The 25,330-nt window shown below is 46.4% G+C and overlaps 2 protein-coding genes across 10 annotated transcripts in view; both read left to right on the top strand.

Moving 5' to 3' along the window:
• Positions 1-73: 73 nt before the first annotated feature.
• On the top strand, positions 74-2,723 carry NDUFB8 (NADH:ubiquinone oxidoreductase subunit B8). Its single transcript, XM_030452835.1, has 5 exons — positions 74-200; positions 442-568; positions 1,010-1,109; positions 1,704-1,859; positions 2,491-2,723. Exons 1-5 carry the CDS (start codon positions 107-109, stop codon positions 2,581-2,583), a joined length of 570 nt encoding a protein of 189 aa, XP_030308695.1. The 5' UTR covers positions 74-106; the 3' UTR covers positions 2,584-2,723.
• A 1,899-nt stretch (positions 2,724-4,622) lies between these two features.
• Positions 4,623-25,330, top strand: part of SEC31B (SEC31 homolog B, COPII coat complex component) — a 30,435-nt gene continuing 9,727 nt past the window's right edge. Inside the window, exons 1-20 of one of the 9 annotated variants that reach the window (XM_030453576.1) lie at positions 4,623-4,786; positions 7,291-7,379; positions 8,976-9,099; positions 9,892-10,087; positions 10,801-10,896; positions 11,973-12,113; positions 12,606-12,748; positions 13,015-13,114; positions 14,719-14,880; positions 16,572-16,727; positions 18,263-18,490; positions 19,262-19,336; positions 19,917-20,000; positions 20,637-20,745; positions 21,146-21,324; positions 21,989-22,115; positions 22,552-22,703; positions 23,434-23,607; positions 24,194-24,382; positions 25,035-25,248. In XM_030453576.1, the coding sequence (XP_030309436.1) occupies positions 4,638-4,786; positions 7,291-7,379; positions 8,976-9,099; positions 9,892-10,087; positions 10,801-10,896; positions 11,973-12,113; positions 12,606-12,748; positions 13,015-13,114; positions 14,719-14,880; positions 16,572-16,727; positions 18,263-18,490; positions 19,262-19,336; positions 19,917-20,000; positions 20,637-20,745; positions 21,146-21,324; positions 21,989-22,115; positions 22,552-22,703; positions 23,434-23,607; positions 24,194-24,382; positions 25,035-25,248 (2,887 nt within the window). In that variant the 5' untranslated portion in view covers positions 4,623-4,637. Of the gene's footprint in view, positions 5,044-5,077; positions 5,343-6,886; positions 6,964-7,290; positions 7,380-8,975; positions 9,100-9,891; positions 10,088-10,800; positions 10,897-11,972; positions 12,114-12,605; positions 12,749-13,014; positions 13,115-14,718; positions 14,881-16,571; positions 16,728-18,262; positions 18,491-19,261; positions 19,337-19,916; positions 20,001-20,636; positions 20,746-21,145; positions 21,325-21,988; positions 22,116-22,551; positions 22,704-23,433; positions 23,608-24,193; positions 24,383-25,034; positions 25,249-25,330 lie in introns of those variants that run through there. The other 8 variants (XM_030453577.1, XM_030453578.1, XM_030453570.1 and 5 more) reach the window with 8 other exon arrangements.

The raw sequence follows: 25,330 nt of genomic DNA, 5'->3' as shown, positions 1-25,330 counted from the left end.
TCCCCCCCGCACCCCGCACCCCGTCCCGGGGCCTCCCGCCGCCATCTTCCCCGCCCCGTCCCGCGGCGCCTGCGCGGTGGCTGTTGCGGTGGCTGTTGCGGTGGCGATGGCTGCCGCCGGGTTCCGCCGCGTCCTCTGGCCCCGGGCACCCGCTCGGATCTGGGCGGCCCGGGCTGCGCTGCCGCCGGGGACGCGAGGGGGTGAGCGGGGAGGCGGGAGCGGGGCTGCGGGTGTTGGGGCTGGGTCCGGGGTGTCCTTGGGGCAGGGCTGCGGACGGGACGGGCCCGGGGGGTGGGGACGGGGACGGGGACGGCGCGACCTCCCCGGGATGTCCCCTAGACCTTAACCCGGACACTAACCGTAAAGCTTAACCCTACCCCAACCCTGACCCTAAACCTTAACCCTGACCCTGTCCCTCCCCACTGCGTGCTCTCCCGGCAGCTTCCGAGATGTCCAAGGATCTCCTGCCCGGGCCCTACCCCCGGACACCGGAGGAGCGGGCGGCAGCTGCCAAGAAGTACAACATGAGGGTGGAGGACTACGAGCCCTACCCCGACGAGGGCTTCGGGTGAGCTGTGCCTGCCCAGGGGCTCCAGGGACACACAGCACTGTGCTAGAACACCTGGGAACCACCTGGGGGAATAAAACACTGACTGAGGGAGAGACTGACTGCAGGCCGGCTCGGGAAGAAGGGTTTCTGGGGACAAACGTTGAAGTCGGGGGGATGCTTGGATGTGCAAACTGCTAGACAGATAGTCCAGATAATTATTCCAGATAATCTTGCGTTTTCTTCCTGCTATTGTAGCCCCAAAAGGTCACTTCATGGGATGCTCCCCAGGGCTGGTGTCAGGCTGATGGTTGTGCAAGTTGCAGATAAAAATGTGTATATGTAGGAGCTATAAAAGCAATGTTTGTGTTCTCCATAGGCCTGTCCTATGGTGTCTCCTACAGAATCTATCTATATTAATAAGATTTCTTGTGTCTTTGTTTTTTTGTCTGCTTCTCACAGGTATGGTGACTACCCCAAGCTCCCTAACAAGTCTCTTCATGAGAGAGACCCCTGGTACCAGTGGGACCAGCAGGATTTGAGGCATAACTGGGGGCAGCCGGTAGGAATGCTGGTGGCACTTTTCATTGTGGTTGCAATGTTACTGTTACTAAATACTATCCTGCACATCTAGTTAGTGCTTTCAGTTCCATTCTGTGTATAACTTTACACACTTCAGTTTCTCTGCAGGAATTAGAAAGCCTCACCATTTTCTTTGCCTGGTTTGACTCACTATGAGAGCTTAGCTCAGAGTCATTTATCAAAGCAGCCCTCGTGCCCATGAGGTCCTCTCAGTACAGTGGAAGTAGCTGTTAGTTAAGTAGATTCCTTTTTTGAAACGTCATTTTGGGCATGTCATTGAACTTCATAAATGAGGGGAACAGATCTGAGTTGCCATGGCAATGGATATGAATAAAAGGTCCTGCTACCCTGTACTTAAGCACAGGTATAAACATGGGCTAGAATTGGGGCTCCTGAGTTTCATTGCAAGGGGCAAGTTGCTGCAAATCCCCTCCACTGCAACTCGATCTTCCCTTGTGAGGTAGAAATTAAACAGCTCCTGGCAGCCTTGTGAATGCTGCAAAGCATTTTTTGCCTTGATAAAAGCATCTTGAGCAGCACTGGTAAATGTGCAGTGTTTTCCTTTGCTCTTCAGATGCACTGGAACTTTGACATGTACATTCGGAACCGGGTCGATACCTCCCCCACTCCAGTTCCCTGGCACATCATGAGCAAACACCTTCTTGTCTTCCTGGGAACCATGCTGGTCATGTTTGCTCTTGGAGAGATCTATCCATCTTACAGGCCTGTGGTGAGTGACAGCCCTGGGTGACCAGAGGGAGTGCAGCTGTGCCTTTTGTCACTGCTGGTGCCCAGAACAGTGGGTTGGCTGCAGCTGGGTGATGAGTGAACACAAACCCTGCTGCTGAGGTGTTCTATTGGCTGACCTGGCTCAGCTCCCAGGTGTTATTTCATAGCAAGAAGTTATTGTTCGCAGAGAAATCTTTTTAAGCTGTGCCACTTACCCTTCTCTGGCCCTGGTATTCTCCTTCCCTGGGTGTATCTGCTAGAGGAAGAAGTTTTGTCTCTTCTCTTGCACTGTATTTTCAGTTATAGTTTGTGATGTGGATCATGTGGAATGTACTTCTGAAAAATACAGCTGAACACACCAACAGCTTTTGCAGCGTATTACCCTCATGCTGTGAAATGAACTGTTGGTTAAGGTTAAATGAAAGACCACCCTGATATTTCTATTAAAGGACATGGGTTTGTACCAGGACTTTTGTCTCTGAATTTATTTTCATTGTGCACCAGCATTCCTGCTGAAGCACGGCTGTAAATTACAAGCCTTGATTTGGGTGGGGTAGGGTGGGATGGGACGTTTTCCCCTTAATTTGCTTGGCAAGTGTGGTGAATCTGCCACTCTCTGTCTCTCCTTGTAGGGACCGAAGCAATATCCCTTCAATGACCTGTATCTGGAGAGAGGAGGAGACCCCAGTAAAGAGCCACCAGCAGTGACACACTATGAGATCTGAAGGTTATGGAAGAGTTACCTTGCTCCTCTGCCACCTCTGCTGGGGCTGGCATCTTCTCTGCTCTTCACCCTGGCAGATGTTAGTGCTTGTTCTGCAATGTTCAGTCACTAACTGCAGTAAAATGTATCCCTGATACCCACTCTGGTAGTGGTCCTCTGTTGGTGTGAGAGGGCTGCACAATGGCCAGTGAGTGGCATTGCATGACCTCCTCCATTTCTGGGTACAGGCAAGGTTCTCAGGGCAGTCCTAGGACAGACTGCTGCTGTTTTATGTACACAGGCGTTCCTATTTCTGTAGGAGATACTGCCTGCCACCAAGTGGCTTGCTGGAGGGGTTGCTGAGATTTGAACTGGAGTGTCATCTTGTAGAGCAAAATGTCAGGGCAGAAGCAGGCTGGCAGGTGCCAGTGCTTGGGAGCTCCTCCGTGTGAGTAACTGCCCATCCTCACTGGGGTTTGGCTTTGATTTTCCATCTCTTTCTGCTCAGGCCCCCTTTCAAGTGGAGCGTGCACAAGCCATAGGAGAGGCACAGGGCTGAGCAGTGTTAGGCTGGAGCTGACAGAGCTGTGGGCAGCAGTGGTGTGGAAGGGATAATCAGTGAGTCCAGCTCAGGCACCACCTGTCCTGCTGCACCTGAGCTTTGCTCCCAGAGCACGGGTGCCCAGGTTTGCTCCTGCATGGCCTGAGCTTATCCATCAGGGCTGGAGTTACATCTGGCCCATGAAACCAGTGCACACCTCTGCTCTGGAGCCTCATATGGCTTGCTCAGCAATTTGTTTGGAAAAGTGAAAATTTTATTAGGCTCCTAGACTGTTCTCAGATCCGCTCTTCCCTTAATATATATTTTTCCCCTTATTTTTTGGAGGGGCAGTATCTTCATTACTGATTTACAGTGAGAGAGTTCTGTCAGCTCCCCTGTGCTGTCTTAGCCCCCACTGTTTGGCTGCAGGAGTGGGTGATCACAGGAGGTGAGGGGCTTGGGCTCTGCTGGGTGCTGTGCTCTCAGTGCCCTGTCACCACTCACAGTTAGCAGCAGGTATTTGAAGACAGTGAGTTGTGATTTTTCAGTCTGTAGGGGTTTTTAACCCCGAACCAAGGGATGGTGGTTAGCTACATCTCTGTGTAGGGCTTTCTCTAAGGATGTGTGTTTGAGGGAATTACATGACTGGATGCAAGGGCAAATGAATCTGTATGCATTAGTAAAACTCAGGTCTTTGGAGGTGCTGAGCAGTCAGCATTCCTCACAGCTCTGTAAACCACCATCTCCTCCTCCAGTTACAGACATGCTTACTTTTAAATTACAATCCTGTTTTACCCCAGAAGGGTTTTTAAAGTGTTTTGAGCTATGGGGACCCTGAAACAAGAGTTTGGTTACAGGGTGTTATGTTAAGCAGAATTACAGCTGCATGGTATATGTGGCAGCACGATGTACCATGTGCTGAGAGGGTTTTATTGAAGTCTTCAAGTAAAATGAAGAGGAGAGCAGTGACAGGAGCCTTATCGGGGTGTCAGAGGCAGGCTGAGGGCCAGCCCGACACGTGGCTGCCTGGTTGTACACCCAGGCTGTATCTAATCACTAACTGAAAGATGTTTTCCTTCCGGGGGCAGAGAATAGGGCTCAGGAATCCTTAAAAACGGGGTTTGTAGTCCAGGCAACCTTGCTCTGAAACGGGAGAGACCCGAGAGAAGAGGGCCGGGGCCCGCCTGCCTTTATGGTTTGCTGGCAAGTGAAGTGCTTGCGGCTGGGGGGTATCCCATCCCGGGGACGGGACGGATGGGATGGGACGGGGCTGTCCCGTGGGGGGGCCTTGGTCACCCCCCACACACACACACAGACACTCTCACACTCACACAGACAAACACACACAGACACTCTCACACTCACACACACACTCTCACACTCACACACACAGACACTCTCACACTCACACAGACAAACACACACAGACACTCTCACACTCACACACACACTCTCACACTCACACACACAGACACTCTCACACTCACACAGACACACCCAAACACACACACCCCGCGCAGGCGCTGAGGGGCGAGATGACGGGAGGCGCTTCGCGGGCCGCGGTTTTTCGGCTCCCGGCGGCCACCGTCGTCAGGGCTGTGCTGCGGAAGGCGTCGGGCGCGGGTCGCGCCAGCTCCGCCCAGTCCAGTCCAGTCCGTCCCAGTCCAGTCCAGTCCAGTCAGCGGTAAGGGCCGCGGCCGAACCCTCTCCCCGGCACCTCCGCTCCGCTCGCCCCGGCCCCGGGCGGCTGCTCCTCCTCCTGACCCGCCTCTCCCGACCCTCAGCCCCGGCACCTGCGGGTCCCCAGGCCGGGCCCTCGCCCCCCGGCCCGGCTCCGTGCTCGGGTTCCGGGAGCCCCGGGCCTTGTTTCCGCTCCGCCGGGGGCAGCGGGGCGGCCGCTGGCGAGACCCAGGGCCTGTTGTGTGGCACCCGGTGTCCCAGGTCAGTGCTCTCCCTCGGTGCTTTCCCCCTGACCGCCCGGTGCTGCCCCGACACAGGTGTCTGTGCTCCCGCCTGCCTGCCCTGCAGCTCGGCCCTGGCTTGTTGAGCGCCATCGGAGCGCGGGGAGTGTCTGTGCAGACCGTGATAGCTGTCACGGCAGGACGTGCTGAGGCCTGCCCTGGAACAGCCCCGCCTTCAGCATAGCGATGATTAGCTGAGATTAGCGTCCCTCTGCTCCCGCAGCCGGGACTTACAGCGAGCAGCCTGGCTGTGGGGCACCGGGGAGCTGCGAGCGTCAGGTCTGTGCAAAGGCTTTACATTGGCGTTGGGATGTGGAAGCTGTGGGGCACCCTTGTGCCAACCGTGCTGTCGTGGCCAGGAGGCTTCGTGCTGGTCTCAGGGTGGCTGCTTGTTACCTAGGTGACCTTGGGACCAGTCTTTTCTGTCCTGCTGACCCAGTTTTACCTTTAGCTGAGGGGATCAGGCTGCCGGTTTGTGCTGTGCTCGGGCATCGGCAGGAACTGTGCAGAACGGAATGGTTTGGTGCCCGGGGGGCAGGAGGAGGATGGGGAAAGTCAGGAGGAGGGGACTTATGATTGACAGCATTTGGGTGGTGCAAGGGAGTGATATGACAGGTGATTATCATGGCCAATTGAGGGCCAATTAGCTGCTACAGCATCAGCTGTGGCCTTTTCAACACCACAGGTGTTCCAGGTTAGCACAGGTGAGGAGGCTTTGCCTCCATCAGCAGTGTTTGCATGGTTCATCACGGTTTTTTCACAGGTGCTGTTACTTTTGTTGTCTTTATCTGTGTGCTCTCCTCTTCCCCGTGGTGGGGAGCCTGCTGGGCTGTGTTATCCTTTAAGGACACTGCAGGAAAACAGGGCTGGGGGGGATGCTCCTGCTGTCCCCGGCCTCGGCTCTGAGGTTGGCTAATGTATTAGTAATCGGATGTCTGTACAAGAAGGGAGAATTGTCATGATTAATTAATCAGAGGTCCTGAGAGAAGCCTGAGTTTCCTCAGAAGCCCTGGGTGCTATTTTGGGAGGTGACAGCAGAGGGCAACCCCTCCCTGAAGTCTCCCGTGGCAGCGCTGGGTGCTGCCCGGGACAGGGACACCCACACTGCCAGCTCACAGGGGAAGAGTCGAATCAAACTTTTCTGTCCTTCCAAACTCGGAGAAGGTGCTGCTGCATCCCTGCAGAACCCCAGCTGCAGTGGGGCTGCAGGGGCAGGAGGTGTTGGAAAGATGCTGTGATACTGTAATCTCTTGGCTCCAGGAGGCCACAGCTTCATATAAGCCACAGGATGCCTTTCCAGACTTTGTCACAGTGTGGGGAGAGGTGCTGGGTGCTTTCCCCTCAGCAAGAATGGGACTCTATTCTAATGGAATGATCATTTGTATTTATATTTATATTCAGTTTTGCAGCCTCCTGGCTGCCTGCTGCTGCTGTTTGACTTTGTTACCCTGCTGCATGATTGCCCAGCTAACCTCTCCCCTGTGACACGGGGAAGTTGTGTCCCCATTTCACAGGTGTCAGTTAATCTATCCAGAGTCAATAAAAGGAACTGATGTCAGAGCTGAGATTGAAACCCAGTGGTTACTTCTAGGTCACTTCTTCTCACCTTCTACCATTTAAAAAGTCAAGCAGAAAGTCAAGTGAATTTTTTTCCTTTCACTTCTCAAAGGAACAAGAACAAAGTACATTAAGTGGTCTGGTATGTGATAGCTTTGTACTTTGTTTTATGTTGCCACATCACTTTTATGTTTGGAATTTAGCCTGCCCTGAGACTTCTCCCTTTTTGCCTATGTATGTAGTGACATCAGCTTGTTCAGAGAGAGCTCCTAGTGCTTTGCAAATACATTTATGTAAATGAATTTCTGCAGCTGATTTAAAAGAGCCTGGATTGAAGACCTGAGTATGTTGTTTAATTTAATCCCCTTCCTTTTATGGACAGCCTCCTGTAATCAGAGTAAATGAAAAAAAAAGAGCTATGTAAAAAAAAAAATCTGCAATCAGTTTATTTCCCTAGTTCCTGACTGGGTTATTTCATGGATTCTAAAATTCCTGAATTAATTCCTGTGAAATTGTATTCACTAGCTCAGGAAGTAACAAGGAACTTCTCTCCATTGAAAGACATCTCTTCCCATGGTACTTTTGTAAGGGGGATATTGTGTTACTGCTGTGATTATTTTCACGTGGACTTGATCTGCCTGTTCTGACCACTGTCTGAAATTCCTTCTAGAGCCTGGAAAATGAAGCTGAAGGAAATTGAGCGAACAGCTGTCCAGGCATGGAGCCCAGCAAACCACCACCCCATTTATCTAGCAACAGGTAAAGTTCTTCACAATTTGTGAAAGTTAAAGAATGATTCACAGATTTCATGTAGAGTTGTATTTGCTTTAACTGTCAACAGTTCCTACCTTAATAGTCTCTGGAAAACTTCCAAGCATACACCAAAAACATCACATTCTTACTTTCTTATTTTTTAAGTGACCTGTAGAGGATTATTTTTATGCCCATCTTTGATGCCTTAAAGGCCAGTGGTTTTTCTCAAAGGGTGAATACATGGCTTTTTTTGATCTAACTTCTAATTAAGTCTGCATGAATTCCAACACCTTCTTGTTATAACAGTTAAAACAAAGTAAGATTACGTGGTTTCTCTGTAGAAAGAAAAATAAAGTTCATTCTAATCATGTTTCTTTAAGCTCATTTTTACTTTAAAATAAAACATTAAGATAAAAAGATAAAACATAAGATAAAACATCACATGGTTTGACAGTCAAATAATTGAAATATTTTCTCCCTTAGGCTGCATGATTTGGTTATTATTCAATTTTCAATATTTCTGCAAAACTTTGAATTTAGAATTTTGTTGATATGGTTAATTTTTCACTATTGTTGTAATAATTTTATTGCCTGAAGCACAGTCAGCCTCTTCACTGAGCTTGCAGGGGATCAGTGTGCTGCCTGTGTGGAACCAAAGGCTGGGGGTTGTCTGGACAGCATGAGACCCACTCGTGTCTGCCTCCTGCCTGGCTTCTGCAGTGCTGCCATTTTGTTTGGCTTCTTTTTTTTTTTTTTTTTTTTTTTTTTTCCAGGGATGACTGTCCAAAAAAAAAAAAAGTGCCACATTTTTGGCTGTTGCCTTAAAAATAGCATTACCATTTTGGGGTAGATAGTCTGTCTTTCTCTGATAAGGAAAGAATCTTGGTTGGACCAAAGGTCTTGGCTTCAGTCTGCTTTAGAGCAGGAATTGCAGAGTTTCATAATTTGTACTGCTTTTAAATAGTCTCCTGGGCACTTCCCATGCTGTAGGCAGTCACACAGCACCCCTGTGGTAACTGAGTGCCTGTTTGCCTGGCAGTGTCCCATTAGGCAAGGGGAAATCTATTTTTAGCATTCATCTTGTAAGCCAAGGGAGAAGGAAGGAATCCACCAGTGTGTGACTGCTGTCTCTGGGCACTGGGGAGTGTTTACTTGGCTGTGGTTGAAGAACTTTTGCTGTAGGGCAGGTTTAGAAGGTTTGATGAAGGCATCTGGCTGAGGAGCAATAGACAGAGGAATTTGGTATCATACTTGTATCAGGGTCTAGTGCTGCAGCTGCATTTGTAGTTTAGGTATGGAGTTAATACCAGAAGCTGTGGCTGCTTGGAAGAGAGCAGAAATTCATTGCACTTACCCCAAGACAGGAAGGTGCATGCACAACAGTGGCCCTGGTGCCTAGAGTTTCTTGAAGAAGTTCTAATTTCTTTTAAAGTTGTAATAATGGTTGGTTCCCTTTTCTGAGGTATTCAGAGGTGTCCTCTCCTTGAACAGGTACAACCAAGGTTGTGTTGGTCATGAAGAACAGGGATCCAGTGCTTTGCTCTTTCTGTATCTCATGCTCTTGAAAAAAATGTACCCATGTTTTGCCTTTACTTCTGCTAGGAACATCTGCCCAGCAGCTGGATGCATCCTTCAGTACAAATGCCACTTTGGAAATATTTGAGGTTGACTTCAGGGATCCCTCCCTAGACATGAAGCAGAAAGGAACACTTACTGCCTCAAACAGGTACCAGGGACTCACATCAACGTGTCAGTCCGTGGAACTGAAAAGGGTTTTTCTGGTACAAGAGAGGAGGAGATCATATTTTTGGGGTATAAAGTGATCTTTTACATCAATCAACCTCTGTCTTCAAGAACTGAACGTATTTGTGGACACAGATTGTGTTGGGTGTAGAAGTACAGCAGCTGGACTGTTGGAGAAGCCTGACAGGACCTACATGGTAGTCAGTCAGGAGAGTCATTCTGTGTCAGGTGAATTTGTTGAGGGCTATTGGTTCGCAATAAAGAGACCAGAGGCAGAGTAAAACTTCTCTTCCAGCTTTGTAAGACAAGGTGATTTCTTAGGCTCATCAGTGTGGGTGATGTGAAACACAGCCCTGGTTTGTAACTAGCAGCTTTTAGACTGGATTAACATGTTTCTCAGATAATAGCTCTGGAAAAGAAGGCATGTACTCCTGCAATCTAATTTTATGTATATACTGTGGGTTAGTGTAATTCACCACCAAATCTCATATGAGGTTATAAACATTTTAAGGGAGGAAGAAGCAAAACAAAGAAAGAAGAAAAGAGACAGACAAGTTCTCTTTTTTAAGTCCTCCATGAGTCTTTGCAAGGAAGCTCATTTCCTTTTTTCCATGTAGGAGCCACAGTCATCTTCAAAGGGAAATGGTTATGTAGATGGTGCAGACTGATGGTTATGTTTGATAGCTCAGAACATGGATGTGGTTTTTGGTAATGCAGAGAGTGTTTTGGCTTCCACCACTCTGGCCTACGATAGCTTTATTTTCTGCTTTTTTAGGTTTCATAAGCTGGTTTGGGGTAACTTTGGAAATGGGTCCCCAGAGCCCTCTGGTGTGATCATTGGTGGAGGGGATAATGGTGTGCTGACAATGTACAGTGCACACCACATTCTGACTTCAAAGAGTGAACCTGTGATTGGGCAGACAGAAAAGCATTCGGGTCCTGTTCGAGCCCTTGACTTCAACCCTTTCCAGGTAGGCAACATGAAGATACCTATAACCAAATTGAAGTTAATCTCCATTTTACAGAAAGATGCTCTTCCCTTGTGTATAGAGAACCATAAGCTGAAGTAACCTGAAAGAGACATGGTGGTTGTGGCATGAGACTTTGGGTTCTATTCACAGCTTTACCATTGAATTCCCCTCTGATCTTGATCAAGTCTCTTGCCTCCCTTTAAAAAGGTGTTTTGAAAAAATGTTCCATCTTAGAGTAAGAACTCTTTTATTTGTTCAGTTGGTGTCTGATTCAGTAGGGCTCTGATCAGCTGAAGTGGGTAGTGAACAGAACACAAGTTCTTGTGGTAGCACAAAGGCAAATTGAAAGTTGTCTGCATACCCTTGTGGGAAGCCTTCTGTGCATCTTCAGAGAAGAAATGTCCTTGGTGCCAGGATGCAGAGCTAAAGGCTCAGCTGGCCAGGGACAATTGCTCCCAGGCCTGTGGCACAATTTCATGATGAGTAACATGTAGCTTGCTAGACAAACTTTAGAGGGGTCTGTACCATGGCACAGCTGAAGGCACAGAGGTCAGAGAAGTGCTCAGCTTGTTAGTATTGTCTGCTTACCAGTGGCTGTGGAATGCAGCTCTCATCTGACTTTGGAAACGTTTGGGTTTTCAGCTTATGTTTATTTTTAAGAAATCCACCCTCTTTCCCTGTGAAACTCAGCTGAGCTTTTACTTTTTCTGCAGAGTAACCTCTTGGCTTCTGGAGCCAATGATTCTGAAATTTTCATCTGGGACTTGAATAACTTCAGTGTGCCTATGACTCCAGGGACAAAATCACAGGTAAAAAGTTTTATATCTTGCTGTTTTATACCTCAGGAGGCAGGACAAAAAAAGATGTGAGTGTGTGGAGTTAACCTTATCTAGTCTGCCTGTGAAGGGGGAATGACCTTGACATCTGTCAGGAGAATGATGAATCAGAACTGACTGATCAGCTTCATTCTAAGGAGATGGAAAGAGTGTTCTAAGGGGAGGGGGGCAGGCTGGCAAGCTCTGGAAGGATGCACTTTGCATGGATGGGTAAGCTCTTTGTGGATTTGAATCAAGTAACCGACCAGTTTATCTTTGATCCATCTGGGGCATGTGTGATGGATTAAGAAGGCTTATTGGACCTTCTCTGAGGAATGAATTTACTTCAGGCTTCAGCTGAAGCTTTTCATATCTCATGAAAGTAATATCCCTAGCAAAGCCAGTGAGCCATTTAATACATCTTGGCTATTAGTCCCAGATAATGTTTCCTGAGTTTGAAGAGGAAAAAGCTTCTGATCCTCTGATGATGATAATGTTATTCAGGACAATCAACTCCTGAAAGTGGAAAAAATTGTAGTAAACTTACCTAAAAGCAGGCCAAGTTTTTCCTCCAATAAGCCTTCATTTGTCTCTTTGCCTATTTCCTGCGTTGCAGTAGGTTCACCCACAGCAATTAGCCTTGAATGTTTCATCATTTTCCATCTCGCTGCACTCCTGAAATGTTACACAAGGTCATCTTCCCGTTTAAGTTCATCCAAGGAGTCAGAGTAGAAGCATGCATCTATGTTCTCTCACCTGCAGTTCTCTCTTGACTGATTTATGGCACTTTTGGCCAACGCAGAATACAGTACCTGCTCCCAAAATGCAGAGGTGCTTTTCCAGGTGACATTTCCCCATAGAATCTGCCTGTCCTGTACATTCTGAGTGAAGGGCTTTCTGTGCTCTCCAGTCTTTCTGGTCAGCGCTGCTATTCTCAGTTAGCTGCTCAGTGACTGAAGGGAAGAATCTATATATCCTCAGATCCCCCAGGTAAGAACATGGCAGAATCCTGTGGTTAGTGTTCCCTCAACAAGGAGATGATGGGTGCATGGCCTTTCCTGTCTTGGCAGCCTCATGAAGACATCAGTGTGGTCTCCTGGAATCGTCAGGTGCAGCACATCCTCTCCTCCGCTCACCCCAGTGGCAAGGCTGTGGTTTGGGACCTCAGGAAGAATGAGCCTATCATCAAAGTCAGTGACCACAGCAACAGGGTGAGTGGAGGAAAAAACTCTGACAGGCTTACAACATGTCACGTGTGAATGCAAAGTAGTGTCCCTGGTTATTGGGATGAAGGGATTTTACTGTGGGAGCTGTTGGGCCTGGTTCTCTTGGAACTGCAGCATCAAAGCACTTCTCTCTTTTTTCCCCTCATGAAATGGAGAAGCAAGACCCCGAGCTGTTCCTAAAACTAGGGCAGCCTTACATTCAGTTTCTGCAGCTCATTTATGAGAATTTAAAGAGCTGTGTTTTAATCCCAGCTGTCTTCCTAAATAAGCTTTGAAGTAGTCCTTCAACTTCTGTATGGTTATTGGGGTTTTTTGCTGTCTAGAGAAGGTAGAAATACTTGCTTTCCACAGCACGACGTTGCTTTAAGCCAAGTGTTGTAGGCAAGTTTTAAGTTCAGAATGGTGTGGCTCTGGCCCATTTGTGCCTTTGCCAGCTTGCTTTGCTGAGTTCTCAGCCTCTGCTATTTTTGTCCCTAGATGCATTGCTCAGGAATGGCCTGGCATCCAGAAGTTGCAACCCAACTAGTGCTTTCCTCTGAGGATGACCGCCTGCCAGTGATCCAAATATGGGACTTACGCTTTGCTACCTCTCCTTTGAGCCAGCTGGAAAAGCACACGAGGTGGGGGTCTGCTTGTTGTAGTACCTTTTCAAGGCTCTCCATCTTTAAAAGACATTTGTGAGACTGTCCTTAGGAGAACTGTGATGTTTTGCTATCTTTATTTTGTTTCACAGATAAATCTGTGGTTGAGGGTTGGGTTCTCATCTACTAGAGGTGAGAAGGAGCATTTCTGAGCTTAAGCAGCATTCCTGCTGCTTTCTTGGTGACAGAGTGGGGGAGTAGACTTGAGTAGGAAATATGACTGATTTCTTTCTGATCTATTTTAGGGGAGTTCTCTCTCTCTCTTGGTGCCAGGCTGACCCTGAGCTGCTGTTGAGTAGCGCCAAAGACAATCGGATCTTGTGCTGGAACCCAAGTGTGGGAGAGGTACATAACCACAGCTCTAAGTACACGTGGTCTGCTATACACAGAGTTGTGTGCTGTGCTATCTGTGTGTCCCTTCTCTGTGTCCCTGTGGAGTGCCAGCATCAGTTCCTCCAGTATATCTTCTGCACTCTTCCTCTCTGGAGCGAGTAAGAGTGGAGTCCATATCCAGACTCAAATAGAGACAGGCAGAGCTTTTCTCTGATGTATCTGTGTGAATTAAGATAGGACTGTGGGGAAAAAAAATCAGCACATCTTCTCATTCATTGCTGAATTTCTGGATAAAACTGAATTTTGCACTTTGGACAGAATTGACACAGTTGATCTTGATGGTAGCACAGGGAAAGCACTCTAGCAATACTGAATGAGGTCCAGCTGGGAGCCCCAGGCTGGATTCATTTCGTGGGACAGTTTCACTTAGTTTACTGCCTTTGCCTTGGAGACATGGAAGAAAGAGGAATCCATTTTCATAAAATGCATTAAATGCTGCCCTTGTGATTTCAGGGAGTTAGATGGTCACTCTGTACAGATGTCTAGTGGTTACAAGAGAATCAGACTCTGAAACATTCCTGAAGTCTGTTTTTCACTGGTCCTTTCGTTGTGTTTCAGTGGAAAAATTTGCAAGTACAATTTTAGTGGAGCTTGCTCATCTTTAGGCATGCTGCTGTAGATTTGTGGAGTCCAAATTCAGCTTAGGCATTTGTGCATGAACTGTTGTTAGGAGGCTGTTCTTGACTTGATAATGAACACAGAATTTTCAGGTGTTACAAAAATTGGGAAGGTTTCCAAAACATGAGAGTTATGCAGAATGGCTGATCCAGTTTCTGTGGGAAGGGCCAGTTTCTTTGTTGTTTTGGTTCTTTTTTTGGAGGGGTGTTTGTTTTGTTATTTTAGGCTTGTTGGATTTTTGTGTATTTTTATTTAGCAACCTAGACTTTAATATAAGCAAACACAACGTTTTATACCTAGGAACAGAAAATGCAGATTGTGTTCCTACAGAGAAGGAGCCTGCAATTCTCTGGGCTTTGCGCCTGCAGGGTGTAAAGGAAGTCTCTGCATTTTACAAACTGGAGGTTCAAAGTCAAGGTTGTGATAGTGAGTTGCCCAATATCAGGCAGGAAGTTCGTGTCTGGGCCATGAATTGAACTTTGGATTTTTGAGTTCTGGACCAGAAGTTTCTTGGTTGCAATATTCTTCGTATTTCATCTGCAGCTGTTACAGTCCTCTTTTGCTCTACTGTTTTTTATTTCCCTGGTGAAATTTGTTATTCCAGACTGTTCTTCCTGCTTAAAGATTCTTGCTTATGACATCTTTCCTTTTCGTTTCTGGTTTTCTTGTGATGTTTTCTGGGGTCTCTTCCTTGGTTTGAAGCAAGTGTCACAGAACTGACTTGCTGCCTTTGCCTTTTGTTCTAGAATCAGAATCCTATGGTATAGCAGCTTTCTGTAGCTCAGTGCACTACAGTTGTGGTTGCAATGTGTCCTTCAAGAAGCAAAAATTAAAAAATTATACACAATGGAGTTATGTAAATAAAAAGTGGCACAGTACTCTGTGGAGAGCAGGGGAGCCATTTGTGCTGTGTTTCTGCCTTCTCTCTCCTGTGACAGGTGGTCTATGAGTTGCCCATTCGGAGCCAATGGTGCTTTGATGTCCAGTGGTGTCCCAGGAATCCCTCAGTCTTCTCTGCTGCCACTTTTGATGGGTGGATCAACATTTATTCTGTTATGGGTGGGAACTTAGAAGCTCAGCAGAAGACACAGGCTGACAAGGTAAAGTCCTGTGAACATGTTACAGCCTAACAGACAGGCAGTTGCTCACCTGGAAAGTGAGAGAACCTAATCAAGTCTGGTTTTGATGCTATGTGTATTTTATGGTTATTGCTACTAGACTAAACAACCTGCAGTATATATGTCAGAGCAACAAGCTTGCCCTGTCAGTATGTTAAAATTAAATACACTGATACTAATTAAGGCAACATGTTATTCTTTATTATTTCAGAAAAGATTTTTTTAAGTAGCTTATAAGCCACTGTTAGCAATTTTCCTTAAGTCAATTGACTAATTTGGAGTATGTTAATATTTTGATAGTGAAACCCATTACTTAGCCAGTGAATAGGTGGGTGAACTCTGAACAGATTAAATGCCAGTATTGTCTAACAGTTATCATTTTGTGTGTAGTTTCTTAATTCCCTCCCCAGCCAACAAGTACCTTGCAATACAGGTTTTAAGAGAATGGGAGTGAGCTGGCTGACATGTTATTTATATAGCTATTTACAGCTGACTGAGCTCAGCTTCACAGGATTTGCAAGAGAAGGAAAATATCTTATCAAACAACAGCTGTAGGAGATTAGGGATGAGAGAATTTTCTTTCTGTGGATTCTTCACATGCATGCACCACACTTCCACTCTTCAAGATTGTAGAAAAGTAGAGTAGAATAACTCCTAGATAAATAGAATAACAAGCAGGAACAAAAATGGGAGAAGATAATGACAATTTATTGGGGGTGTTTGTGACCAAGGAGTCTCTCTCCTCTGGATTCCATAGTACGGGGACAGAAACTCTGCTGAAGACCTGCTGGTTGATGTTCCTGGTACCCTGGTAGCATGTGTTTATTTTTTTGAGGGTGAACGGTGAGTTATCTGTTAGGTACAGGATGTTCCTTCAGGTCTTTATCTTTAGAGTTGGTTTCCCCTGGAGAAGCAATTGAGAGACAAAACATATAGGTCTTGTCTCTCATTCTTTGGCAGCCTTAGCTTGATGAGCCTTGTGTAGCTGCTTTTCAGGAGCTGTGTCCGATGGTCCAGTCAAACTTGAACAGGGCTGCTATAGCAAACAATATGCCAAAAAATGTTTAAAATTAAGAAAGCTGGTTAACAGCATTGTATGTGTGTTCACTGAACTCCTAAATGTCAGAAATCTAGACCAGAGGCCACTTCTGACACTCTTGTCTGAGCAACAAATACTGGATATATTTCACCAGCCTTATCCAAGCTGTAAAAGCTTGAGACAGTCCTTAAAACCAACCCATTTGAAGGACTCCAGCAACAGAAGGGGAGTCAGCATTCCTTTGTGAGCAAAAAAAAAAAACAAACAAAAAAAGAACAATTAAGAACTTTTGACCACATGTTGTCACTGTCTTGCCATAAAAAAGTGATTTTGTAACTTCTGTGTTTATGATCTGGGTGCTGGGCCAAGCAGTGTTTGTTAGGGAATTTGCATCTTGCTAAAGAAAACTTAATTGAAAATCTCTCAAGGTAAAGCTTACTTGAGAAATAATTTCTGGAACTGTTTGGAAACAGCGATTCTCTCACACACAGGCTTGGTGGTATTCCCATTAAGAGGTGCTGTAATAGCCTTTTTTCTTCATCATTAAAGAAAATAAACATTTTATTAAGCAATAGGGTTTTTTGTGCAGAGAGGAATTGAATTCTATCTTACCCTTTTCTCCATTTGATTCTAGATCTCTTCCTCCTTCAACAGCCTCCTGGATCCCTTTGGCACAGGACAGATCCTTCCTCCTCTGCAGGTGCCAGAGCAAGTAGCTCAGACCACCTCAATCCCTCCACTGAAAAAGCCACCCAAGTGGATTCGCAGACCTGTGGGAGTTTCATTTGCAGTGAGTGAATGGGGCATCTTTAGCTTAAAATGCAATAAATGCATCAAATCCTTTTCTTTCACCAGAGAAACCATAATGTTTTCTGTCAGGGTTGAACACTGGCCCAGCAATTAAACCGAATAACAGACACTCTCTGTGAATCTCTCTCTCCTCCTTGATAAAGAAAGGAGAGAGAATAAGGGAGAGAGACTCATGGGTTGGAAACTAAACTGCACAACTTTAGTGACACAGTAATGATAAAAAGGAAAAAATTACTAAATATATACAACTAGACAGGAAAATGGAAACCACGTGCCTCCCCCCTCCTCCCAGTAACTCTCACGTCCCCAGCGAGGCTGCAGGGCAGCCCTGGGAAAGTCCAGGCTGGAATCCTGGAGTCGGGAGCAGTCGGGAGCTGGAGGCAGGAACACACACAGCTATGGGCTGGCACGGATCAGGAGCACAGGCAGAGGAACGGACGGAATCCTTCCAGGATGCCGGGGGGAGGAAGGGAAGCAGGAAAAGGCAGGAAGGGCAGCCGGCAGCCGGAAGCTGGAAGCAGGAAAGCATGGCTTGGCCCTCGTGATGCCTCCAATTGATACCGAGTAGGAGCTGTATGGGATGGAACACTCTGTGCGGTCAGTTCCGGCATCTCTCTTGTCCGTTCCTCCCCAAAGGGGGGCTGCAGGTGGGACCTCTTTCTTCCTTCTGCAGGGTCAAAGTTTTCCTCAGAGCTGAGCAGTGGCCTTGGCTCTGCACACCACTCTGGAGCAGTACCTATAAACAGCCAGTGTTATCAGTCCTAGAAGCAGACACGGACTGAGAAACTTGCTGTCAATTTCATCAAGTGCAACTACTTACAAGAGACTTAGCTGAAAGCAAAAGTACAAGACAGAAAATCACCTTTATCCTGGCCCAAACCAGGACAGTTTTCCTGTGGCTGATTGTTTTAATGGTTGTTTAAGGTGTTGTCCCATGAAGCAAAGCTCTTTTGCTCGATATTCAGACAAATCTCCAGCAAGAGTCTACTAGGAGAGAATGGGAGATAAGAGTTAAGAAAGCAAAGGAAGATTCATAAAAGCTGTCCTATTAGGCTGTGATGTGTGTTCCCATTCTCATCCATTTTTCTCCTTCTTATCCATATATTTTCTTGACCCCTTTGCTCCTAAATGAAAAGGGTGAATTGTTCTATTAGCCAGTGGCCTGACTTGTTCTCTGTCTGTTTAGTGCCTGCCACTCACATGGTAGTTTTTGTCATTGCAGCCTGTTTCTCTGTGTCCAGAAAGAACAAGCAGTTCCAGATGGTACTTTTCCTCTGTGCCCCTCTGGCATTTGCAGTTCTCTAGGCCTGGTAGCACATCCACAAGTGCTGTGTTTATTTGCCTTCTGCTGAAGGGCTTGTGATCTGAACTCAGTGTCCCTCCCATGTTAAACTGTAGAGGTTCCTTGTGATCACAGCTGGACCTTGAGTCCACCTTGCTGAACAGAAAGCTAACTGAGTTGCCTTTACTTTAGTTTATAAGAATGTTTCCTTTATCTCCCTCTGTCTTTCTCAGTTTGGAGGGAAACTTATTTCCTTTGGTCTTGCCAAAGCTGGACAGCAAATGCAGCAAGCTCACCCACACCAGGTATTCATCAGCCAAGTCACTACTGAAACTGAATTCCTGCTCCGATCCAGAGAACTGCAGATGGCTTTGCAGTCAGGGAACCTCCTGGACTACTGCCAGGGCAAGATCCAGACAGCCAAGTTGCCATTTGATGAGAACCTTTGGAACTTCTTGAAGGTAGGATGTCTGTGGTGATACACAGAGGTCAGTTCTTTAGTGGTCCTGGGGTGGAATGTGTTCATTATGGTCCTGACTGTAGCCCTACACAGGATTGATTTAATTGATAATTTAGTACAGAAGAGTTTGGTAATGACCTATTACTACTGATTGTCTTAAAATACAAACCAAGCTTCTGTACAAAGGACTGTCCTGCATGACCATTTCTGCATCTGCAAGAACAGTTTCTCCTGACTGTTTACAAGTATCTTATCTGTGCAGTTTGGTCAGTTCTGTGGTAGGAACAGCCTGGGACTTCCTGAGGCAGACAGATTGTCATTGAGGATTGTTAGTCACACATTAAAGGATATAAACAGTGCCTATCACTTAGGCTGTGTGCTGGAACTGCCTGAAATCCCACCCAGTGAGCTTCTGCAACAATTAGGTAACTAACAGGTGAGAAGCCTGCTAGGAGTTCAGGCATCCACCTTGTCTCATTTTCATCTGGACATACATCAGTCCCTTGTCTCTGTGCAGAAATTAGGTTGGCAGTTCCTAGACCATCCAGGGAAACAATGACCAAGTGCACTGAGTATGCATACTGTCATAACCCTGATATGCAGTTGTACCTCAGTTGTAACTATGTGACAAACTTGAATTTCACCCTTTTATCATTATTATAAAAGAAATTCCATAGATTTTCCCACAGTAGTCATTAGGTGAAGTGTCATAGTTGAGATGTCTTGGATTTTACACATTTTCTTGTCTTTTTCAATGTCATTTTCAACTCAGGTGAATCTGGAGCAGGATTCCAGGACTAAGCTCCTCAGGCTGCTGGGCTACAGTAAAGAGGAACTGCAAAAAAAGGTAAAGGGTCTTTCCTACAGAGGGAAACCTTTGCTGGACTAAAGCTGCTGCAGGAGAGTTATAGAGTCCCAGCTGTGAATAAGTGAGTGACTGCACAGCACACGAAAGATGAAACTATGAAGTTCATCTGAGGCACCTCTGTTCCCCATTAAAAAGCAAATGTGTAGAACTGTAGATGAAGTGGGTCAAACCAAAGAAATCTTGAGCCTGGTTGCTTATTGGTGCTCTGGGAAGTGTGTAAAAGCAGCACAGTTGTGAGAGCTTCCAGCATCCAGCTCTCTGTGACTCAGGGGGGTCCTCAGCCAGGAGGAAGGTGACACATGCAGACAGTCTGGCAGAGCACTGATAGAGCTGCAGAGGACGAAACTATTTCAGCAGCATGGACAATCCTCTGAGAAGAATAAAGATAAATAACCCCTGATAGGCAGCTGACCAGGAATAGGGAGAGGTGGAACCTTTCAACCAGGTGAAAGAGCTGGGTAAATTGTGACTGGGACTTGTGAGTCACTTGGCAGCTTTGCTGCACTGGTGTTTAGCTTCACTGGGGGCTTCACTCCGTGGATGTCTGTTGCTTTTCCAGATTGCTTCATGTTTGAGTAATGGGATCCCAGATAAACAGCCACTTCCTGAGGCAGATGAGACAAGTGCTGCACAGGCAGATCAGGTACGTCCTGGACACTTTGCCAGACTGGGAGATGAGTGGAGGGCAGGATGGAAGGTTTAATTCCATCCCCAAGTTGTTGGGCTCCATGGAGGCACTGCAGAGGGTGATTCACAGGCCTTTCAGACACTCGTAGGGTCAGATTAAATTATCATAGTAGTCCCTGCTGGCTTTAAAACAAAACACTGAATGAGGAAAATGGACTCCTCTGTGTTAACACTGCAAGAAGGCTTGCTTTACCTGTGCTGATTTCTTCAGTGATAGAATTAGCATCACCCCAGCTTAGCTTCATGGTCCGGTTCTGGATTTCCTCTGTGAAACTTCTCCTATGGTCTTTCTTTCTTTTGCATTTCTTTCTTTTTCACCTCTATCCTTTGACATGCATGCTCACGTGATTTTTGTGTTGTCTGTCTTCAGATGCCTTCCAAGGCCTGCTTCACCATGCACTGTACATTATTTTGCTCCTCTGAGGTATCTAAAACTGCTGTCCTCAAACTATTAATCTTCTTTGCAAACCTTAAACACTCACATGCTCAACCAAATGGAGAGTAGCCCAATCCCCTTCTGTAATACAATAAACTGTTTTGGGCAGATGTGTGTGTTCAGTGAATTAATTAACCTCTTGCACTCCTTGCACAGCTTTTGATAAATTCCAGTGATGATGGAGCTGCTGTTTCCACCTCTTCAACCTTTTTTGACAGCCTTATCCCTCAGAATATGAGCACATTGGAGATTCCTGTCACAGAAGGTATGTTACATGAAATGTGTTTCTGCCAACTTAGGAAAAGGGGAGAGGAGGGAAAAACAGGAAAGTAGAGATACCAGGTAGAATGTGGTCCACTCCAGCAGATGAATACTCTAAAAACACATGACCCCTCCCTGTGTCATGCAGCATCTCTGCATCATGCAAGGAACTCTTCAGATAAGAAGCCCATTAAAAATCTAGAATAATCTTTTAGATGCTAGAAGACTTGCTGTCAAGTCAGTGGTTTTTTTCAAAGTGCAAAACCTGATTTGAATTTTCAATTCTTCTTCTAGCTGGGCCTCAATGTATTATTGTTTTTTTTTTACTGCCTGCTTTTTAAAATGAGCATCATGAATGCATCTGGATGATGCCCCTGTGTGTTAACTCTGCTTCTTGTCTCTAGATACAGATGGACTGATCAGCCAGGCCCTCCTCTTGGGGAACTTTGAGGGTGCAGTGGAGCTGTGCATGAGGGCAGAGCGCTTTGCAGATGCCATCATCTTGGCTATAGCTGGGGGAGAGAATCTCCTCAAGGAGACCCAGAAACGCTACTTTGCCAAGCGTCAGACAAAACTCTCCCTGGTAAGTGACAGCTCTGTGTCCCTGCTCAGCACAGCTCCAGGTGTGCAACATCTTGGCAAAAGTTTGAATGTATGTGGAAATGCATTGGCAGGAAATAAAATGCAGAATCTCTGCATCTCCTGTTGGATAGACCTTTGATCTCTTGGTAATTTTATGACAACTTCACATTGCACACCCAGAATGTCTGTGTTCTTTGTTCCTTTTTGAGTTTTTTGGGGTCTGTTTTTGTTTGGGGGTTTTTTTGTTTTATTTTAATCTAATGGTTTCTTCCTCAACTTCCAATGCTTGTAACATGTGGGCATGCTGCCCCTTTACAGCACAGCTAGCGGGGTCCTAGCTTATTAGTTGAAAAATGAAGATGTGTTAACAGGGGTTGGAATATCCTAACACTATGTTCCCAGTCACTGACACCAGCTGCTCTGAAACAGGATTTGTATTAGCTGAATCTTTAGTCTCATCTAGTGCAGCTGTTTGTGTTTTGTTGGGCTTTTTTGCTTTCTTTAGAGACACTGGGTTCCAATTACTGTTAAAACCGGGATGCCGAAGTTGTTGCTGCAAAATGGGAAGCATGTCTGAAAATGAGCTATCCCTGTGGGTACCCTTGCTTAAGCAGTCAGCTTATCTTCATCTTCAGTGACTGACAGGCCTCCTGCTTCCCTTGCAGCTGCTTTCCTCCATTGTGCAGCAGAACTGGCAAGATATTGTTCGCACGTGTGATCTACAGAGCTGGAAGGAGGCTCTGGCCATCTTGCTGACATACTCAAAGCATGAGGACTATACCCAGCTCTGTGGTATGCAGTGTACCATGTTTTCATACAATTTTCCTTAGAGGAGAGCACCTCTGGACTGTTTACAGAAGGAAGTGGATCCTGTTTAGGAAGGAAAGCACTCCTTACTCATTACAGCTATCTGGACCTTATAAAAAATGTGAACTGTTGAGTTAGGTGAATGAGATGTGCACACTGTATCTGAGAGTCATAGTGTATAGTGTAAAGTATAAATGCTGATACTTCCTGTCACCTCAACCAGCAGCATGTAAAAAAAATTGGCTTTTGGATTCCTTAGTGACACCCATATCCCTGTGCTATCCAAGAATTAGGTGCAGATCCAAAACCTTTTCATGCCAGGCCAGAGTGGGATTGCTAAGAGATGAGTTTTAACGTTTGAGTTAGTGAACTCTTCAGAGAGAGAGTGTGTTAAATTTTTGCTGTGTTTCTTCCTCTCCAGACATGCTGGGTGCCCGCCTAGAGTCAGAGGGAGATGCAGCCCTGTGCAGTGATGCCTGCCTCTGCTACATCTCATCAGGCAATGTGGAGAGGTTGGTGGAGTGCTGGGTAAAAAACCATGAGACTTCGTCACCCCTTGCCCTGCAGGTACAGGTGCTGTAATGTTGGTTTGACTCCTCTCTGGGCCAGCCTGGAAGCCCTGATCTGTGTGCATTATCCTCTCAAGCAGAGTACCTGGCTTCCAGCAAACAGTGCAGACCTGTTTGTAGCCAGCAAGGTATCTCCCTCTAGCCTTACAGGTTTACATCTGCAGGAGACTTGTGAAAGGATGGAAAGGAGTGATTACATTTCATATAAATCCAGCCATGGACAGGAGATGGTACCTGTTTTCTTACTGGTAGTTGCCTGGGAGTACATTTGCTGCTGTACTTATCATGTCTAACTGCTCTGCTCCAGTTACCTGGCTGTACCTTCAGAACAGCCTCTGGCACAGTAAATTCTAGACTATATTATTCCCACTGCAAGTAGAGTGATCATGCTTGGGAAGTTACAGCTTGCAGATGAATCAGGACATCTGAGTCAGTGTTGTTACCTACCTGTTACTCTTAAACCAGTTCTGTCAAAGTCAGAAACCCCTGCCATGTCACTGGTTACACTCAGGTACCTGCAGATATTCCCTTTGCTGCAGAGTTTCATGGTTTTGCAACCCTGCTAGCAAGTAACAGCAACAAAATGGCATTTTCAGCTTTCCTGGTTGTATTTGAAACTGTCCTTCTCCAGTTTATCAGCCTGTGATGCATATATCACTCTGCAGGTCTACACATTACTTTTTCTATTTTTTTTTTTAACCATTACAATTTCTCTTTCCCTTTGGCTTATTCAGGATCTCATAGAGAAGGTGATGGTGCTGAGTAGGTCCGTTGAGATGCTTCAAGGCACAGCAGGACCAGCACCAGGCCCTGTCTTGGCAGAACAAATCACACAATATGCCAGTCTCCTGGCATCACAAGGATGCTTGGCAGCTGCAATGTCCTACCTACCCAGCAGCTCTAAAGAGGTGAGTGAGAAACAAGCTGCTGTGGGAAGGAGTAGTATATGGGGAAAAACAGTACTCTGTATGAGAGTACTCATACAGAATCAGGAATCAGGACTTAAGGTTTCACCTCAATTATAGTAGCTTGAGAGTAGGGGTGTGAGGTTTTTTTCTAGGACACAGCTTTTGTCTTCTTTTGCTTTTTCTTTGTAATGCCTTTGATTCAAGGAAAAGGGAGGGAGCTGTAGAACTGTCAAGTGGTTCCTGGGGAACAGCACTGTGAAGCACATCTCCATGGAGGCTGCACCTACTCCTGAAACTAACTGGTAGAAGAAAGGAATGGGGAGATCACCTTCTAGTTTGAAACAAATCTGTCTAGTGCCCAAGACTGGAGGAAGGATCAGTGAGACTTCATCAGCCCAGGAGTGTGGCGGTGATGTTCCAGACAGTCACTCACAGTTCTATGGGGTTTTTTTTCCTAGTGGCTTTTGGGGAAATGTTTAGTTTTTCAGGCTGGTACTCAGTGCTCTGGATCAGGGTTTGCAGACCTCCACAGCAGCTTGCATCCAAGGCTCTCAAGGCTCTTCTCCTAAAGCACAGTTTGTTTCAGCTCCCAATGGAACAGCTCCGAGACCGCCTTTTCCATGCTCAAGGAGAGAACGTTGGTGATCAGCAGCCACCTCCTTTTCCTTACACTCGTGTCAATGTGGGTGTCATTAAGCACACATCTCCAGCAGCCAAGGGTGGATGTGCTCCTGAAAGAACAGCTCACAAAACAGGTCCCAGACATCCAGAGAAGGTATGCCTTAAACTCAGGTGTTCATGGCTTGGAAAAAGGGAGGGAGGCTTACTGGGTTATGGAAGGCATATGAAGTGATATGAGATGACACAGATTGCAGGCACTGAGCAGTTCATCAGTGATGGCCTTCACTGGAGTAAACACAAGCTCTGTAATAATCCAGAATCAGGCTATCTGGCATCTTGTCACAAAGCCACATCCCACATGTGGTGACTGGAAGCAACCATGGCAAGTGTAGTGATCCACTGAGTTCTCACATACTGAGGGGAAACGTGGTCTATGGTTCACTCTTCTATGCCTATCCCTCATCTCTCACTTAAATTAGTGTAGTCTGGCCTTACATCAGTTCTTGCTCAAGAAAACTGATCAGAAAATCCAGCCTGCATTACTTCCTGGTTGTTCCTGCATTATTTCCTCTGGTAGTGCTTCCAGGAAGTCACTGTATGGGAACTGTCTCCTCAGCATTAAGCCTTCTGAGAGCTGTTGAGCAAGTTATGTGGTGGGAAAGGCCTTTAATCCAACCCATCCAGGGCAGTGTCAGCAGCAGCATCTTCTCTTGCCTGAGAAGTGACAGGGATAGAAAGCGCCACTGCTTGTATGTGTAGGCACACGTGTCAGCCATTTGCAAGTTATTTGTTTTTTTTAATTGCAGCCCAACTATCAGTCACCCTTTGCCCCTTCAGCACCTCCTCAGTCTTCAGTGCCTTCCCTCTTCACACCTCAGCCAGTGCCAGCCATGTCTGGAACACCTCACCACGTTGCCTCTCCCCAGGCAGCCACAGGTCCACAAACAGGTGTCTATTCCAGAGGGCCACCATACCCACAGTACAACTTGGGCTTGGCTCCAGCAACCATTGCAGGGCCAGGTAAGCATTGTCTGGTAGTCATGGATGGATGGTGGCTTTACTTTAGTCCTCACAGATCTGTTGTACTTGCAAAGTCAGCTGC

The sequence above is a fragment of the Calypte anna genome, chromosome 6 (genome assembly GCF_003957555.1).
Source record: "Calypte anna isolate BGI_N300 chromosome 6, bCalAnn1_v1.p, whole genome shotgun sequence".
Classification (NCBI taxonomy): Eukaryota; Metazoa; Chordata; class Aves; order Apodiformes; family Trochilidae; genus Calypte; species Calypte anna.
Note: the sequence above shows the minus strand (reverse complement) of the source record. Positions and strands in the feature narration are given on the sequence as shown.

Excerpts from the sequence above, each read along its gene's own strand:
- NDUFB8 (XM_030452835.1), top strand. The coding sequence starts at position 107 with ATGGCTGCCGCCGGGTTCCGCCGCGTCCTCTGGCCCCGGGCACCCGCT. Across the intron at positions 1,110-1,703 it reads GGCATAACTGGGGGCAGCCG|ATGCACTGGAACTTTGACAT; the intron begins GTAGGAATGCTG and ends TTTGCTCTTCAG. Across the intron at positions 1,860-2,490 it reads ATCCATCTTACAGGCCTGTG|GGACCGAAGCAATATCCCTT; the intron begins GTGAGTGACAGC and ends CTCTCCTTGTAG.